General features: G+C 35.0%; 1 protein-coding gene across 1 annotated transcript in view; it reads right to left on the bottom strand.

Moving 5' to 3' along the window:
- The window catches only part of SEC22A (SEC22 homolog A, vesicle trafficking protein), a 79,285-nt gene that overhangs the window by 42,600 nt on the left and 15,912 nt on the right, over positions 1-20,773 (bottom strand). Inside the window, exon 2 of the mRNA XM_007493798.3 lies at positions 13,420-13,620. Coding sequence (XP_007493860.1) covers positions 13,420-13,601 — 182 coding nt within the window. The 5' untranslated portion in view covers positions 13,602-13,620. The remainder of the gene's footprint in view (positions 1-13,419; positions 13,621-20,773) is intronic.

Below are 20,773 nucleotides of genomic sequence, written 5' to 3'. Positions count from 1 at the left end.
TATTGTATTGATTCATCAAAATATTTCTACTCGCAACTTTTCATGCCTTTTTCAGACCTTTATTTTTTGCTAAGGTTAGTATTAATTTGGTTACAATTTTATCCTTTGCCTTTCATTAAAGGAAGCTTGTAATCTCTACCACTGGATGGTTTTTACAATATACTCTGCTCTATTCCTCCACTATCTAACTTGCTTATACTAGTGAATACCACACCAGAAGCTGCTATACTATACTGGATAGCATGACTTTGATGTTGTAACATCTTAAAGGAATCCCCTCCAAAGGAATTATGTCTGATTTTTTTTAACGGTATAATAAGTTCCTTGAGAGCAAGGAATGTTTAATTTTTGTCTTTATATACAAAACATATATATATATGTATATATATATATATTTATATATATACACACACACACACACACACACACACACACTGCTGCAGGAAGGAGGGAATTGTAAGAGCAGAAAAGCAGAAACTTGAGTGTAACCTATAGTCATAGAGAGTTATCTGGGGTACTAAGAAATTCAGTGACTTGCATATGGTTAAAATTCTAATTCCAAGGCTATCATAACACATTTCCACCATGTATAACATAGCAGGTATTTGATAAACTTTTCTCAATTGGACATTTTAACCTGAAAGCTGAGCATAGTGTGCTTGGCACACATTTGAAAAATACTTGCTGACTGAATGGCTGAAATTAGTACAACTCAGTTTGCCCTACCACTAAACATATTACCAAACTGTTGTATTATTCTAGTTAGTAAGACTTTTGAAACAATGAAATTTCTTGGGCCACCAAAATGTTTCCTCAGTTTCTTACTCTTACACTGAACATCCCAAAATGCTCTGCTATCCTCCAGCCATTCCCATTCTGTATTGTTAAGAAGTCATCCTCCACCATCTCAACTCCCACTTCCTTCACTTAATTTTTTTTTCCTTCTGCTTCTCTTAAGTTTCTTGACTTTGAGGCCCAGCCTATATCCACCTTTGGTCAAAGGGAAAAAATGCTTATTTTGAACAACGAACAAACTTCTTCCATCATGCCTTCAGTTCTCTCTTACCACTATTCCAAGAAATGAAAATTTCTTCAACACCTTTTGGTTCTAAGGCTGTTATAGAAGGCTGACTGTACTAGACATCTGGGTAGCTAGTAAGTGAAATATTACCATACCATTTGCTTTAGTTACTTCACTAAACATCACAATGTTTTGCAAAAATCATAAAACATACACCTTTTGCCATTGTCCAAATTTTTCATAAAGTAGCTCCACTTGCCCAAGTTTACTAATAAGACACCAAGATGTTACATTTAATCCTCCTACTATCATTTTTAAAATTCATTGAGCACCTATTATGTGCAAGGCAGTGTAACAGTTGCTATGGAATACAGAAGTACAATAACCTGTATTTCCTATCCACAAGGAGATTACACTCCAACATGGAAGACAACACAAGAACATGTGAAATTTACTAAATAAATAAGACAGCAATACGTAAGTATTTAATACAGGTAGAACAAAATGGGAAGGTACAATCAATCTCTAATAAAATGGCATATAGTTTTGCCTTCTATAAAAATGTACACAGTCTAATTTCTGAAACCACGTTTGATGGAAATGCTTGTACTTTGGTGCTGACAAGTTCAAATATCAGTAAGAACATGCATGGTACCTTTAACACAAACGGTAAATAAAACATGTAAAAATTACTAAGGGCAAGAAGAAGTTTATTTGGGAAACCATACGTTGTAAACCCCAAAGTGCTATTTAATTATCATATAGTGGATTTCCATGACCTCAGATTAAAAAGTTGACATTTAGCCAGCATAATCAAATTTTATAACAGTAAGTATAAATCATTAGTGTGTCATTATTATTATTATTACTGTTGTTAAAATTTCCACAACTAATGTAGGCAAAAACAACCCTGTATAATCATCAGGGCACAAACATTAAAAAAAAAAAGTCTTAAAAGGTAAATTCTTGATAGCTAATGCTAAATAAAGGTGAAGAGGAAATTAACATGTCACAATGAATAATTCAATAGTGGCACTAAAGTCATCTCTATTCATACAAATATTATTATCTATTACATATAAGGCACTATTCTCTTTCTGATCTTGATAAAAGAGACTAACAAGAAACAAATGAACCTTTGCCTTTTGACCATAAGACAAGAAGTTGGGAAAAAACATGAGAGCTAAATAAGACTAAACTATAAAACTAGTTATTGAATAATTAAGACTTGGTGACACCTACTTCATTCTCTTTGGGTAACTATATTGCTATACCAAGTCACAATTGGCTATGCCAAAGCTACCACTTATAAAACACAAATAGTACAGTAATATGTAATAAAAATGTTATAATAGTTAGGGAGTGCATTAGTGTGCTGAGCCTGGAGGCAGGAAACCCAGAGTTCAAATCTGGCCTCAGTCACTTACTAGCTGGATGATGCTGGGAAAAATCACTTAACCTGTCTCAGTTTCCTCAACTATAATGAAATGGGTAATGACAGCACCTACCTCGCAGAGTGGTAAAGATAAAATAATATTTATAAAAGTGCTTAGCAAATGCCCAGCATATAAAAGATGTCATACAAATGCTTGTCCCCTCCCCTTTTTTTCCTACTCCTTTCCCTTAGCAGGGAAGGAAAGAAGGGGGCAAAAAATTTCCTCACTATTTTCCCTCTAAAGCAAGAAAATGAGTGGAGATTATGAAAATACCTCAAGTTTTCTTCTGCCAACCAAAATTCACAACCTTTATTGCCTTTGAAAGTTTCATCCCTATTTTCAAAATTATATATTCAACACAGCAGCAAAAAACCCCCCCCAAAAAACCCTAACTCCCTAATATTTCTTTAGCAATGTCACTTTTAAAAGGTTGGTGTTTGAGAGAGAAAGAGATATGTAGCATGACACAAAGAATGGACTGCTGAAGTCAAGAAGGGCTGAGTTTCAGTTTCCTTTCTGACACTTGTTATGTTATGATAGACATGCCTTAACTTGAGCCTCAATTTCTTCCATCTACAGAAATCACCAACTTTACTTGCAAAACCTACCTTACAAGATTCAAATTAGAAAATTTCTATGGAGCATTTTGCAAATTTTAAAGTGTTACTATATATGCCTGCAACCATCACCATTATTATTTGTAAAGCAGAAAAATTAAACATTAAGGATGCTAGCAGTACAATTTTGTTCAAAGTAGAAAAATATGCAGGGTAAGAAAATAATGAAAGGAAATATTTTTCTTAATTCATATCTCAAAATGTGGGAGAGAGAAATGAATAGGAAAACCCACAAATAAAACAATAATTCTCACAAAGAAACAACCAAGTGCAACACAGCAATGTAGAAAAGCACAAGGTATTGGTGCAAGCATAAACTGTCACTGATAAGTGAAAATAAAAGGGTTTTTTTTGCTGGTTTTAAAAATGAAACTCATATTTTTAGGATAAATCAAAGTTGCCATCTATCATGCAACATATAGGACCATGTTCAATAGCAAGACCTTAGAATAGTACTTTTCCAGTTTAAAAATTCAGGCAAATCTTCACTTCCCTGTCAATTAGGTAGGTATGATATAATTACAAGTCTAGTGGAGACAAAAAAAATATTCATCTGGATTTCATGTATGCAGCCGATCTTCCATTCCATTCTAAGTCCCTATCCTTACTTTTCCTTCTTTTTCCTTCTCCTGATGAATTTCTCCAAGCTATACAGCTCATAAGATAGGAACATTCATGAGTTCTTATGTAATAGGAAGACAAAAAAAGTGAGACATTTTGTGGATTTATTCATATGAGTGGGTCAAAAATCAAATCATAAGAAAAATAAAAATTTTAAAGAATGATTCAATATATTAAATACATAGGAAACAACTAAAGCAATCCTTGAAAGATTTCTATTTCTATTCCTGAATACATATATTAGCAAAGAGTGAGAGTGGCAAATGAATTGAGCATGAAATTAAAAATAAGAAAATAAATAATCTTGAGCTCAGAAGACTCAGTTCAAAAGACAGAATATTGACTAAAGAGAATGAAGCACACCTTTTCAAATATAGCCAATATGTTGATTTGAAATTTATTGAGATGAAGCACAAGTGAATTGTTAAAAAGTCAAAGAGCTACTTTTCCTAAAATAAAAAAAAATGAAATTCAATTTTAATTAAATATGTGTGTATGTATATATATATGTACATATATATATATATATATATATATATATATATATAGCCAAGATTATAGCAAAACTTTATTTGCCAAGAATAGAAGATAAGACTTTCTGGATATGCACATAAGATAAATGAGATCTGATCCTTTTAATCACTGAACCTTCAAAGTCCATTGAAGGGTAGGTTGCCACTATCTCTGCTGCTATTGTAATGGTTGCCTCCCACTTCCTTCTTCTCACTGTATTCTCTTTTCTGGTCTGAGTCCCATTCCTTGCCCTTCCCTCCAACTTCTCCAGGTCTGCCTGGAAAAGTGACCTTTTAGAGATGTCATAGACTTTTTTTTTCTTTTTGATTGACAAAAAGACTAATCACATAATGGGACATAGCAAACAGTTGTTCTGAGGAGCTCTCTTCTTTTTTACTCTAAGGATCTTCTTCTGTCACCAAAAATAATTTTTTCTTCTTATCTACATGTACTAAGAAGTAAGGATTTGAGCCGAGACAAGAATATGTCAATAGGCTATCTAACCCAAGGGATACACAAAGTAAACGAAAGGGTTGAAAATTAGGTCTTTTAAATATTTCTAATTGAGAAAGATATTTATCTCACTAGAACCTCCTTTACAAGCCAAAAAATGAAATCAAAATCTGCACAATACTATAATCTCAACAATTCAAAGAATTTCATATAAATTTCCCTTTTTTGTAGGAAGTGGCAGGAAAAATTAATGCCATAAGTTTTTCTTTGGTATAAGGGAAGGTTTGTTTTGTGTGAGAAGAGAAACAATTGGGAAAGACCAGGAGTGTTTTTTGTTTTTTTAAGCATCAATAAAACATTCTAAAAGATCTAGAGGAATGACTAGTAAACTTCGTGGGACTGTGGTGAGGTTAGTACAAGTTGGCTAATAAGCAACAGAAGAAAGGGCAACCAAGTGGCTTGGTGGATTGAAAGTCAGTCAAATCTAACCTCAGTACTTCCTAGCTGTGTGACCCTAGTCAAGTCACTTAATTCCATTTGCCTAACCCTTACCACTATTGTTGTGGTACTGATACTTAACTATCAAATCTAAGACTGAAGGTAAGGATTTAAAAAGAAAAAAAAACAATAGGAAGAACTAGAGACAAGAAGGAAAATGCTTATCTGTGATCTGTGTGGCACCTATCATATTGAGATAAAGCTATAGGGTTATCACTAAATACACTCAGTTTAAAGTATTACAGATTTTATTAAGCAAAAGAATTGGACAAAACTTCTTAGCACCTACATCTTCCACTACATTCCATCCTAGCCCTCATTCTTGGGAACTTTAATATTTATATTGATGTACACTCAAAGCACCAAAACCTCCCAATTCAATTTCTCTCAATGCCCCAAACCTCTATCTTTTACTCTCATTCTTAGGTCTCACCATTCCACAACTTACTACCTCTGATTTCAAACTCAAATTCCAATTTCTGTCGGTAATCTGCTATCCATCTCTCACTTACAAGCCATTTTAATTGTGACCTCTGTCTTTTTATCCTCTCTCTGTCCTTCCAATCTATGTCTCACATCTCTTTCTTGGCAGTTAACTCTGCTGTCTATCAGTTCAACAATATAATATCCATCACCTCGCAGTCGTACTACCTCTTTTGAATACTTAATTCCAATAATTAAGACAGTTTAGGTACATCTCCCCAACTATCTGCCTTTTCCTCTTCACTGCTGAATATCACAAGTTACATAATCATGCTGCCTGGATCCACTACAAATTCATGTTATCTGATCTCACCTGGATTCTCCTTGCTGAACAGCAATCCTTGTATTCTTCCAAAATTGACTGTTAGGCTAACTGAAGTGACCATTTCAACCCTCCTCTTAAGCCACCTTTATATCCCCCTCTACTCAGCAAATGACTGAGAAAAGCAAGGATGCCTATCCTGAGTTCACTCATCTTCCCATCCTCCTCACCATCTCTTTACCTATCCTCTTTGCCTCTGCTCCAGTCCCCAAGAATAGGATTGATTTTGTTGAGGTCAAGATTCCACCTACATCCCTCCCATCTTAAAGAGATCACCCCAGTGATCCCTTATTTGACTTCCTCCTACTAGCTCCCTTTACTGCTTCAGGCAACCCTGTCCACCTACTCAAGTTATTTTTTAAAGTTATCCTTTAATTGCTAAGTTCTTAGAATTATCTACTCAAGCTCTCATTTCTTTTTTTAAATAAACATTATTTTTATTTGGTCAATTTCAAACATTCATTAGATACAAAAATCATTTTCTTTTCCTCCCTCCCTTCCTGCCCCCTCCCCCCATAGCCGATGCGCAATTCCACTGGGTATCTATCACATGTGTCCTTGATCTGAACCCATTTCCATGTTGTTGGTATTTGCACTAGGATGTTCATTCAGAGTCCACATCCCCCATCATATGCCCTCGGCCCCTGTAGTCAAGCAGTTGCCTTTCCTCGGCATTTTTACTCCAACAGTTTGTCCTCTGCTTGTGGATAGTGTTTTTCTCGTAGATCCCTGCAGACATCAGGGACATTGCCATGCTCTCACTTCTTAACCAACACATTTCTCAAGCCTTCACATAGGATTTGGACCCTACCACAGCCCTTTATTGAAATTCTCATCTGGAATGATTTCTTAACTATTAAATCTAATGGTCTTTCTCAGTCTTCATCTTACTTGATATTTACTTGACCACATCTTACTCTCTTGACTTCCATGATACTGTTTTCTTCTGGTTCATCTCCTATCCGACCATTAATCATACGGCGAAAAAAAAAGCACTGTACTTCAAGACAGAGCACATAGGTTTGAATCTCCATCCTACTACCTAAGGTCAGCTTAGTGACCTTGGCCAAGTCACATAAACTTTGAGGTCCTCAGTTTCCTCAAATGTAAAATGAGGGTTGAACTGGAGGGCTTCTAAAGTTCTCTTCCAACTCCTTTATCTAACTAGTTACCAAATCCAGTTGATTTTACCTCCACAACATTTCTCAAATCCATCCATTCTCTCTGCTCACAACACTGCCATCCCTCACTTGAACTACCATAATAGCCTCTTAATTGATCTCTTCAGTCTCTCTCTTCTTCAATCTACCTTCCACATAACTGACAGAATAATATTGTTAAGGTATAAGTGATGTCACTCCTCCATTCAAAAAATCTTCTGTGTCTCCCTACTGACTAAGAAAAAAATCTGAACTTGGCCAACATTTAAGGCCCTCTACCACCTAACTCCAACCCACTTTTCCAGGTTTATTTCCCATAACTCTACTTCTTATTCTTTATAGATTCAACCAGACTCTCCTTGTTCTATGTCACTAAAAGAATTCAAGTTCTTTGAAGGTGGGGACATTTGCAACTACATTTTAACAGAATGTCTTGCATATAAGAGACACATAATAAAAGGCTATTCCATACTACAGAATTCTCTCTTGCTTTTCCTCTCTCCTAAATAAAATTTCTATTTTCCCATCATCTCAAAATTTAGGTAATCTGATCACAGATTATTTCCCATTTACAAGTTATACTGCAAAATTTTATTTTACGAGTTAGTTGTCAGAAATGTAGCATTTTTTCCCATAGAAATAGTTATATATAGTTATGTCCCTAAGTTACCTCAGAAAGTCTACTCAAATCATAATTCAATAGAATCATGAGCTCATTAATGTAAGAACCTATATTAGTACTACTAGTTTTTACCAGTGCTACTAGTAGTTACGATTTATATATAGGCTTAATTCTGTATAAATCCTTGGCCTATTGATGTCTACCATTTTCTTACTTATCTTTGGATATTTTGATCTTCAGAGATTATTTTGTTCTGGGATTCATATTGGAATTAAAAAAAAAAGATGAGTTGTGCCAAATCACATTTCAGAATCATTGAAAGCACTGTAGTTTCTGAAAAACAATGCAGCTCTCTTTCCTATTAGATTCTAGGTCCAGACAGATCACTGCCTAGCTAAAGTGTACCATAACTTACATCCATGTATTAACTGCCCAACTTACCTGGCAATGTATACTCAAAATGGTTCAATACTTTTGGGGGACAAGCCAGTGGACATCACAAAGAGTGCAAATTAAAGAGGAATCCCTTATAGAGAGTGAAATCCTCCAGATGGTCCTGCTGATTAGTCTAATGACTACTGATTATTAGTCCCTCATTAGTAAAATTCAAAATACAGTGGCCTAATAATCCATTCAGGTGTGTGTATGTGTGTGAATGGATCCAATTTTAGCTCATAATATAGTTTCAGCACATTTTAAATGAAAAAATGGAATCAAAGAATTTTAAGGCTAAAAGGACACCTAATCCAATACTCTTATTTTATAAATGAGAAAACTGGCTTAAATAGCAACTAGTTAGAAGTAGAGTGAGATCTAGAATAAGACAGTGCTTCCACTAGACCAAAGAGTACAGACAATGCTTTTGAAATATCAGCATTTAAGCAAAACAACAAAAATAATCAAATATTATGAGTTCATTCTTTGTTTAGATCGCTGTTACCTGAGGATATATAGATATCCTCCTCCTTCAAGCCAAAAAGACTCTGTTCTAAATTCTAGGTTAATTCATTCCTTGCCCTAGGACCTCTGCTTCTCTGCCTTTGGAACTTCAGCTCCAAACAACTGCTCATTTCCCCCCAATATCAAGCCTCAATGTGCCACAATCTGAACTGTCCCCAAGAAGGTGTCTCACTTAATTCTTTCTCCTATTACCCTGTCTCCCTCAGAGTAGAGACTACTTTTTCATTTTATTTTTATCCTCAGGATAATTCCTTCCTTAAACAAAGGAGATGCCCAATATATGTTCACTGAATTGAATTAAAAGTGGAACCAAACAGATTGAGAGAGTTGGCTTGGATCATTTTCCACACATCCCAGTAAATAAACAAAGCGAAGAGGGAGAGATTGCACGTCTTTGTCCCATGATTAACCACTTCTTTTTACCAGAAGATGATAGGCACATGGAAAACTTCCCCAGCCCCCCAAATAAACTTGGTCAGGAAGAAAACCACAAGCCTCACTTAACTCTTCTCCTATAGTTAGAAATGGAGGTAATGCATAAGTAGAATATGGCACAAATGAAATAAAAAATTCATAAGCAATATGGCTGAGAGACTAAGCTGGTAGAAGTGGGTATAAACAGTGCTATTATAAAAGAGTGAAGCTAAATAAGGGCATAATGCATGACCTTCAATCCCATTAGATGCTATAAAATTAACTGGCATCTAAAGAGATGTTTGTTATAGAGAGCTTTCATATTTTATCTATGAGAGCCTAGGCTTGATTTTGTAATGAAGACAAAGTGGCTTAATGAGAGTTTGGGATGGTATTATACTTTAAAAGAGAATTTATTAATTTGGACAAACTGGATATTTATATTTTTTAACAGGAGTACTCACCAGTGCTTTTGCCCTAGATCCCCAAGACAAGAAAAAGTGAGGCGAATTTCTTATCTGATCTCTTAATAGGGCAAAGCAACATTTGGCTTTCTCTAATACTGCCCCCCCAGAATTCAGCAGTGTTCTTTAAAGAAAGCAGATGCCCCCAAAGTCAATAGACTTTAATGTCTTTTTTTATGTCTTTAGTTATAAAGTTTCAAATTCTATAATGTTTTAACGATCTTTTTAAAACTCTGGTTTTAATTAACTATATATTTATATGTGCTTTATAAAATTATAATAAATAGGTAGTAAATTAATTACCCAAATATTCCAGCTACTGAATTATAATAATCCAAACAAAAAAGTACTTGCTGTTATTAACTGGGACAAAAAGATTCAGAGACTAATTGCAATTTTCTTAATTCCCATAATTTTTAGTGATTAATTTTATATGGTACATGTTACTACATTAATCATTTGTCAATTATAAATTATATGGCAATTCAAAGAAGTTTCCACATATATTTCAAGTTCTAAAGAAAATATTACAAAACTACCAACCATATCTTATGGTGCAATATTATTTTAAAAAATTAACAAAGTGAAGGGCAAAACAGCTTATCGACTAAAGGTTTTACACAAGTAAATGACAGTTAAAATATTGTACAGTAGAAATGCTAAGCTAAACAGTCACATTTCTATATCATAAGCATCCTTGAATTTAAGTTGAACAAGTATATTTCAAAAAATTGTAGAAGAATATGCAGAAATAAAAACAACACAATGTGAAACAAGATAAATCCAAAGGAATGGTACACATAATTATTTCTACAGTATTTGAGAAAAAGGAGAGCTGGCTAGAAGGGTTTCATAATACAGTTAAGATCTGAGCTCACCTTCTGATTAAAGATAAAATTTTCCTAAATGAAGACTTGGTGAAATAGCAATTGAATTCCTAATGATAGTTCATTATTAAGAAAATCATTAGAACTATAAACTCATTTGTTTTAGGGGAAAGACCAGCACAGCCAGAGTTTTTTCAAGGCTTTGCCAAAATGAGCTTCACTCATTCTACCCACTGTACTGCCATAAGTCTTAAAATTTAATTAACAGTTTAAATTAACAGAAATGAAACATCTATATGTATCAGGGGGGTCCATTTTTAAGAATAAAATTTTCATATAGCATTAAATGCCTATTAACACAATTAGAACTCTCAATTGGTTAGATTTTTGTTTAAAAATATTTTAAGGTTGCATTCCATTTTGATAAAAAGAAGCAAATAGCACACAAACACAATCCTTTATCAGGGATTTATTTTAAAACATACCAACAAATAAAAATTCAAAACAACTTACAAAGCAAGTCCTGGGAAAGCTGGAACTACACGTGGGTAAAGTAGCAGCAGTCTAGAACCCAACATACAAGGCACAACAGAGGGTACTTTTCCATATTACTTTCTCATAAGTGCACATATTTTTAGTGCCATAAAATTTCACTCTAACATATAGGTATTTATTTTTGGATATGTCAAGTTGTGTGTGTTAAGAGTTAACCTAGTATCTTGGGGAACAATAGAAATGTATTGGAGAGAAGAGGGTACAATTTTCAAACCTTGCAAAGGGTAAAGAAATTTTGTACCAGGCTTTGGCCCTGAAGTCAGTACACATTCATTCCCATTCCCTTTTTATGTATAGCTGCAGCTTTATGTAACAAATATTGATAACAATGCTAACCCAAGAAACTTCAAGATTTGAACTTTAAAAAAAAGTTGTACTTCCTGATATAGAAAAGAATATCAATATATTATTTTAGAAAAATTGTCAACCATATGGGTTGAAATAATTTTTCTACCCTCAATAAACTTAATCTTAATAATCCATTGCTAAGCATTCGAGTTAATCAAGGAATCATAAAACTATCATTGTAACAAAGGCTATTTCCTAGGTCCTATACCTTCCTCTCTATACATAAGTGAGCTCAGTCATCCTTGTGGTAGCAACCATAATTTAATTCCAGAGATGAGTCATTCCTAAAGCTACTATTTCTAGGCTTGTACCGCATACTGGTTCCATCATTTCCAGCTCTCTATAGAATATTTCCACTTGAATAACCCACCACTACTTCAAACCTAAGAGAACCATAGAATCCACATTTCTTAGCCAGAAGAGATATTAGAGATTACCTAGTTCTACTTTTTTGTTCCTGGTAAAGAAATTAAGTTCCGAAGAAGTTTTTTTTTTTTAATTGCTAAAAGTTAAATATCTAATGGTAGCAGAGCTGGAACTAGATAAGAGATATTCTAATAGTGACAGTACTCTTTCCACCACATCACATTAAGAAATAAATGCATCTCTCTCTCCAAATTGGTCCCCTTTCCCAATTATTCCATTTCTACTAGTTAAAGTCACTTTTATTTTAGTATCCCAGGCCAGAAACTGAGTCATTTTTGTCTCTTCCTTCTCTTCATCCTCTATTGCTATTATAACCATTTTTCAAACTCAAAATGAGAAAACATAGTCATCCTCAATGCCTTAATACTACAATTGTGAGCTAATTTATTAGCGCATATTAACAGCCTTAAAGTTGGCTTCCCATTTCTATTTTCTTTTTCCCACCTTTATTCTATCCTAGATACTGCTGCCAGATTAATTTTTCTTAATACATTGTGTTCACTACCATTCCCCTGCTTAAGAAATTATAATAACAGCCTACTTTATCAAAAATAAACCCTTCCAGTCTGGCTTTTTAATGTTGTCTTATCACTAGCCTCATCCTCCTCATCTGTCTTTCTCACTTCTATAACAGGCCCTTCTCCACTTCAACTGGGACAACTTTCTCATAGATTCAAGGACATACCAGTGCCAAAGCACTCTAAGGAGGGAAGTTAACTCACCTGCTGCTGTGATCAAAGCATAATTAACTACTTAAATCCAGACCTTACCCATCCAATCAAGATTCAATTCAATCCCATTTTCTTAATGAAACTTTTCCCTGATTTTTCTATCCATCATTAATTTCATTATACTGATAGGATATACTAAAGCAAATACAATATGTATATTTTCCTACCTTATACAGCTATTCTCCCTTTAAAAAAAAACAATCCTATTACATGTAACAATTCAAACTATAGCAAACAATTAGCAATCTAATCTTAATTTGACTACCTCTTTCCCTAAACTTCAATTACAATAGTATCCAGCATCCAAGGCAGAACTCTGCACATGAGAAGTGTTTAACACATAAATTTCCTGTATCATATCACATTAGATTTGTCTCCTTTACTAGTATAAGCTCCTTGGTAGAAAACAAAGGAGTTCTCTGAATCACCCATATCCTCCAAGCACTAAGCACATTGTTGGATGTAAAGAAAATACTTAAATCTTGATTTATTCACTTAAATCAAGGGAAACATATAAACTACTAAAATAAGATCTCTTAAAAGCCAGATGTAAATGTTATTAGGAACAGTAAGAGAGATTCAAAAAAAGAATAATGATTTCTAAATTTACTGTAGTATTGTAGTATGCTCAGGATCAGATGGTTGTTGACGTGAATTGTCCTGAGCTTTCTTAACATAATCAGTTATTTTCAATGCCAGGAGAAATTGAGGAAGCCTTCTAGCACATTGGGTGGACCTCTCCTGCTGTGTATTGTAGGACATGGACAAGAGCTGTACAGCATGGACAAGCACAGATGGTTTGTGATCTACATTGTTGGAGCAAATATCCAAGTTGATGAGATCATGGATCCATTTGAGAATTTAAGACACTAAGTTGTAATAGAATTACTTAAACTTCATTAAAATGACAATCAGTAAATACTTTAATGCACAAAGCTGAAGTCTTACTTAATATTATATTGTCCAGTTTTCAGCGTACATCTATCAGGAAGTTGACCAAGTTTCTTTGAGAGTGATTTAAAATACTTTCTGCATTCCTGCACTCCCACGCTTTGTTCATAATCAGTAGAAGCAGAAAGAGGTAATCCATCTCGTACACGAACCACTGAAGCAGATAAAACTATAGACATTTCAACAAATAGAAAAGACCTAAAAAAAAAAAGAGTTCAAAAGTCAAAGAAGCATTTATTTTAATATTACTTTGACATTTTTTTAGTAAATAGAACATAATAATCATTTTTATAATATTTCACACATATTTTACAAAGATGACATGATCAAACCAGGTAACAGACATATAAGAAATTATGAAGTGAAAACATTAATATAAAAGACAAGACCCACAGTCTAAAATTGTGTACTTGTTCATTCATTCAACAAGCACTTAGTAAAAACCTCCTAATGTGCCAGCCACTGAACTAGATGCTGAGGCACTAAGACAAAAATTAAACAGTCACTGAAGTAAGGTTGTAGGAAACAATATGAATGGGCACACATTCTGACTACAGAGACTAATACAAAATACACCATATATAAAAATTTCCAGGGGAACAATATTAGAAACCACAGGATTCTGGATAGTCTTCCTGAAGGAAGAAGCACATCCTGAGTTTTCAAGGAAGCTAGCTAGAAACCTATGAGGCAGAGGTAAGGAGGTAGTACATTTTTTGAAATAAGGAAAAGTCTGTGCCAAGGAAAGAAGACAAAAAAATGGAATGTTGTACATGAAAGATTAGCAAGCAGACTCTGTTGTCTGAAATGCAGAGATACATGAAGAAAAGTGATATGCAAAAAGCTCAAAAAGGTAAAGTCTGATTGTAAACAGCTTTAAAATTAAAAGAAATCTGTATTTTATCCAGAAAGAGGGAACTATTGGAATGTCTTGATTAGGGAAATTACATGGTCAGACAGTGTTTCAGGATTATCAATTTAACACTTTTTATGGAAGATGGAACAAAAGGGGAAAGACTAGAGCAGTAATAGTGAACCTATGGCACAGGTACCAAAGATGGCATGCAGAGGGCTCTCTGTGGGCATGTGGCTACCCTACCCTCCCACCCAAAAGTTTGTTAGGAGAAAGGCAGATGGACTCAGGCAGAACTGTTCCCTTCCCCCTCTCCACTATGCCTGATATTTTTTCATATCAACCACTACTCTACCCAGCAGCCCAGTGGGAGTACTTTTTTCCTCCCCTGTGTGAGGTAAGAGGGGAGGGGGCACACCTGGCACCTGGTGGTGAGGAGGGCACAGCATATGGTCTCTGGGGGGCACAGCATGAGGTCTGGGGGGTGGGGGTGGGGGACCTAGCACTCCATCTCTACAAGGTCTGCCATCACCGAACTAGAGGTTACCGTTAGTAGGCTACTACAAGCGATAGGTAACAAGGACACGAAACATCACCATGAGTGAAAAATCAGGAAACAAATGGGAGATAGAGCTAGAATTATTACATCTTAGCAACTGATTAGATATGAGAGCACCAGGAGGACTGAGCTTGTTTAACCTCAATGGCTAGAAGGATAGTGGTGTCCTAAAAGAGGCGGGCTTTGAGGGAAAGAAAATGTCCTATTTTTTATATTTTCAGGATATCAAAAATTAATAACAAAATGTATAAGCTCTTATATCAATAAGAAAGGATAGTTTTACCCATGTTATATAATAATTTTAGTTGAAATTTTGGCAGGCTGATAGATTTTTTTCCCCTCAAAATATTTTAAAAGTTTGAATTAATCTTCACATATCTGGCAAGTCAGATCAATAAAGGAGATGGATCTGAAGTCAGAAAACCTGAGTCTGAATCCTGGACATGACACTTAATAATTGAATGCCAAAGAAAAACATTATTTCACCTCCTCTCAGCTTCCCTTAACCTCTCTCTAAACATACTTCATTAAGATTATTGGAGGAAAGTACTCTAAGCCCTAAAGTATTTCAAAATATCAGGGTAAAACTAAGTGTAGGACTCTTAATTCTCAGAGTTTTAAATAGAGACCAAACCTGATGAGGATCACTGATCTGAAAACAAAATAATTAACCTGTATGTATGCCTAGATCACCTGAGATTCAAGAATACACTGGATTCACTTACAGTTTTCACTTATGTTCTTACTTTAAAATAAACCATCTGAGTCCTAGTGTGCCATCACCTTCAGTATCTTCTCCATCCAAAATTTTCTTCTTTACTAAAATGACTAACCCATGTTTTAGAGAAGTCACAAATAAAATTAGACTTTAGATCACCTAACTTTTTTCAGCAATTTAACTTAAACAAAAAGGAGAGCAAAATGGGGGCATTAAAATATATTTTTTTAAAACCACTTAATGATTTTCTTTTCAAAATATTTGGGAGAGAAGATCATTATCTTGAAATGGAGGGCAGTATATTTTTTCACTTTACTTTTACTGCTGTGCTTTTAGAATTAAATATGACAAAAGTTCTACATTGCAGCAAATTCAAAAGACCTAAGGAATGGTACTTAAAGATTTTAGAAAATGCTTTACATGTTATCTGATTTTATCATCACAACAACCCAAGAGGCAAAGGCTAATATCCTAATTTTACAAACATGAAAACTGAGACAATGGTTAAGTAACTTGCCAAAGGCACCCAGCAAATGTCTAAAAAGAATTTATACCTCAGATCTTCCTGATTATACACTTTATCTACCACTCCATGTTAGTTTAAGTGCCTACTTAAAGGTATTGTGCCAAGTATTGACAATGTTGAAAAACAAACAAAAATCTAAGAATTCCTACATTCAACAAGCCAAGGAGCTAACATTTCGTTTGGGTGACAAAACTAGTACCTATAAGGAAACAAACAGGAAAAACTTCAATGAGTGTTTGGCAATTCAACCTTGAGCCTTGAAGAAACCTAGGGATTCAAAGAGGTAGAGACAAGAGGGGGGTTCATTCCAAACATGTAGGACAGACTGTGTAAAGGCACAGACACAGGAAAATAAATGTCAAATTTAGCCAACAAGTAGTACACCAGTTTGGCTGGAAGGGGACTGAATACAAAAAATCTGGAATGGTGGATGAGAACCAGATGTGGTCTATGGCAACACTAGATCTTTGAACAGTAGAGTGACAACTCTAATAGAGGGCATGGTGGATAGAGTTCCAGGCCTGAGGTCAGGAAAACATCTTCCTGAGATACTTGCTAGCTGTGTGACTCTGGGCAAGTCACTTCACCCTGTTTGCCTCAGTTTCCTCATCTGTAAAATGAGCTGGAGAAGGAAATGGAAAACCACTCTTGTATGAAGAGAACCCCAAATGGGGTCATGGAAGATTTGGACATGACTGAAACTGGACAACAAAACAAAAGAATGACAAGATCAGACATGCTTTAGTAATAGAAATTTGACTACGATGTGAAAAATGGTTTGAGAAAGTAGGAAAGTTATCATAACAGTCTAGGTGAGAGGTGACAGGACTGAACTATGACAGTGACAATGTTGATAGGAGACAGATATCAGAGATGCTGATGACTTAACAAGATTTAATAAGTAAAATGGGGAATTGAGAGAGTGAAAAGTCAAGGAAGACTCCAAAGTTGCAAGTCTAGATGACTATAAGGATGGTAGTACCCTCAACAAAATGAGAAGTTTGAGGAGGGATAGGTTTGGGGGAATAAGGAGTCTAATTCTGAATATGTTTGCTGAGTTTTAGACGCTGATGTAGGGGTTTCTTCATCTTTCAGGTGCTATGAATCTGCTCAGATGTTCTTAAATGCATAAAATATTAGGATTAAAAGAAAAAAATGTTCATTGTCCCCAGGATAAGAATCCCTCAGCTTATAAAACATGGAAAAGTTCACTAGACATTTGCCAATGGGAGATTACCATTCAGAAGAGAGATTAGGACTAGATACATAGATTAGCAAACCATATGTATAGGTAATTAAACCCATGAAGTTGAAGAGATAAATGAAAGTATAGAGAGAAGCCTCAAGTCTACAGCACACAAGGATCAACAGAATGAACTGATGTTTAATCTAACCAACGTAGTGATTGAAAAGAAAGAGTCTGGCATGATAGCTAACGGATATATGGAAGAAATCAGATTAGTTATAATTAGTTCCAGAGAGCAGAAATAGGAAAAAAATGGCTCAAAGTTACAAAACAGGCAAATATAGGCTTGGTCTAAGGAAAATTTCCTAACAATCAAGCTACCAAAAGTTAAAAGGTTGCCTTTTTAAGTAGTAGATTCTCCCTTATAAAGTAGTAGTAGATTCTCTTCAAGCAAAGGTTGAATTGACCAAGTATATGAACTGGACAGGATAATTTCTGATGTCCCTTCCAATTCTGAAAAGTCATGCACTATCCTGGAGATCCTTCCCCTACCAACAATTACTGGGAATTCCTTTTTAGTAATAAAGTTATTTCACAGGATCTGGTCTCAAGGCAATCAATTTACAATCCACTTCGGTTTGTAGGTTTGTTTTTTTTACAAGACCAATCTCTCTTGGGACTTGCCGGATATGCAAAGGTACAAAGCCTTGATTCAAATCCTGAAGTATAGTGCCCATATGAGTAGCTATTTTAGGGCTCAGCTTCAAGTTACTAACCTCATTAGCATCATAAGACCTAGTATTTATAGAGAGCATTTAGGTTTGCAAAGTACTATAACACAAGCTATCTCACTTGATCCTCATGAAAACTGGGAGTTGGTGTTATTATTATTATTCCAATTTTACATAAGAAAACTCAGGCAAATGTTAAATGACTTATCCAAGGTCACATAACAGATAAAATTTGAACTTAGGTTGTCCTAATTCCAAATGTAATGCTTTTACTCATTGTGCCACCTAGATTCATACCTATTTCCTTTCTATCTGTGCACCAGAAGAAAGCTTATACTTTTAAGACTTGGTGTAGAACCTGAATCTTAACAACAACAAAAAAAAGTCAATTTGGAATTTTCTGCTATTCCACCTATTCCCTGACATACTCCCTGCCTAGTTAGAAAATTCTGAAAAAATTTTGCCTCAAGCTTTGCTAAAGACCTCAAAAAATGGCCTTTTCTATGACACACAAAGGCAGCCAATGTAAAGGAAAGGATATTGGACTTGGGAATCAGGAGAGAGCTGAGAAGAAATCCCACCTTAGATACTATGTGACTACTGTAAGCCATTTAACCTTTTAGCCCCAGTCTTCTCTGTAAAATGTAAAGAATACCAAACTCAGAGGGTTCTTTTTTTATCAGGCTCAAATTAAATTAGATATATAAACTATTTTATAAACTCCAAAATACTATATCAGCTATTATTATTATTACATAAGTGAGTAGGGAACTCCCCATTCCCTCAAAACTTATTTACCCACCCCTAAGAAAGAAGTATAAAAGGCCTGTGCCTTGATTTCACAGATATAGAAAAAAAAAAGTTTGGCTATGAGCACATTAATTCATCTACTTCAGGATAATCCTATGACTAGAAAGTTAATTTTTTGAGATCTCCCTTGTGCCATATCTAAAAATCCCCTGTCACTTAGGGCTGAGTGAGCATCTCCAGGAGTTTCAAAGAATCAAAGAATGGAAATCACCAAAATTAGACCAGGAAGAATCTTTATCTTAATAAAAGACTGCACTCTAAAAGTATACCAAAGTAAAAGGTAAAATCCATAATACATCATCATTATACTCTCATTGTCTTGGACTACATATTATAAAGCATTTTTCTCAGAAAAAAAAAACTGAGTTTCTTTAACTTGAACATGATATTTCTCATTGTCCCTCTTAAGCTCACAGCTTCACTCATAGATACTTTGTAATTCTGGGTTCAGTTATTAATCTGTAAAGGATAATTTTATAGTTGTGACTTAATATCTAAAAGTTGATTTAAACTGCTATGGCTCAGGCTGAGCTAGGCAGGAGTTAAAGGCCTTGGCCAAAGGGGCCTCTCCTGAGCCCAAGGGAAAAGGAAGTCAGTCCTATCACTCACCACAAGACTGTCTCAAGGAAGCTATCTGAGGGAGCTCCTCCAGGCTCGAGTTCCAGGACTGAACTGGTGCCCAGGCTGCTCATAGGAAGTGATCAGCCAGATCCACCTCGCCGGGGAAAGAGAGCGAAGAGAGGAAGTGATGTGCCTTATATAGACGGTTTTACATCACTTTTCTGTGTCTTATCTGTATTAATGGTAGCTTAGCTTGACTTAGGACAGCCCAGGGGTGTGTCAGCTGTTTCTGCACATGTCTATCAAAGGCCATCTTCCTATATTCTTAATCCTTAAGTATGGATGCAGACATTCCTGACCTTGTTAGACTAAGTAGGGTGGAGCAATGTAAAGTTCCCAAGACATTCCTGATTCTGTTAGACCAAGTATCTCCACTGTTACAATCAGGAGGTTACAACTTTATCTTTCCCTAAAGTACGGTCTGAGTAGGGTGGAGTAGTTTTAAAGTTCACAATCCCCCGATGATCATTGGGAGGCTAGTTTCCCCATTGATCATTTAACATCTTGTAGTCCTAAAGCACTTCTAACTACAGATGTATACAATATTCAGTTTCTAAGAGGAAATTACAATAGTTAGGGGGGAACAGAAAAGAGAAAGCAAAACCAATGTTTTGCTAGGCGCATTGACAAAAAGCCAAATTAGTGGCAGACCCCTTTGGCATAAAAGTGTACATTTACAATAAATGTTCAATCAAACTTTAGTTCAATCAACCACACCCAAAGTTCATTCTTGATCTTTCTGATGTAGTGTAGGTTTTCTGGCATCTTTCTGCAACAGTTCATTCTCTGGATTTAGGAGTTAGCAAGCTTCTTCCTTGAAGATCTTTTCTTGAACAAAATTTCAAAATCTTGGATTTTTATTAAAATACAATCCCCCCTGAAGTGAGTGTTAAGAAACATCCAGTTCAGCTCAGGATGCATGGTTGAGTTATGGGGGTGTATGAGTCAATTATCAAAAGAAGAGAAAAACAAAGAAAAAACCTCAAAAAAGAAAAAAATGGAAGAAAGTTAAACTTTTGGTAGAAAGAAAAAATTCAAAATCAGAATCAAAATACCAAAATTTATATGTATAAAATGTTGAGTAAGCAAGAATAAATTCATAATAGGCCCTTGTACAGGTCCAATTTTAAAGTAATTTCTATCCCACAAGTCTGTAGGATGGAATGCAGTAATATTTCACTTACCCATTTGCAGCCAAGACTACAGGAACTTGCCATACTATAAGAAGAAAAAGAACTAGAATTTTATTTTGATAGGAAAGTGTCATTCCCTGGTCTGATTTTTTTCATTCTTAGGAATATAAGGAGCCAGGATGATAGTCAAACATTGGTACTTGTCTGAGTATTT

This window comes from Monodelphis domestica, chromosome 4 (assembly GCF_027887165.1).
Source record: "Monodelphis domestica isolate mMonDom1 chromosome 4, mMonDom1.pri, whole genome shotgun sequence".
NCBI classification, from domain to species: domain Eukaryota; kingdom Metazoa; phylum Chordata; class Mammalia; order Didelphimorphia; family Didelphidae; genus Monodelphis; species Monodelphis domestica.
This window is presented reverse-complemented; position numbering and strand designations above follow the sequence as displayed.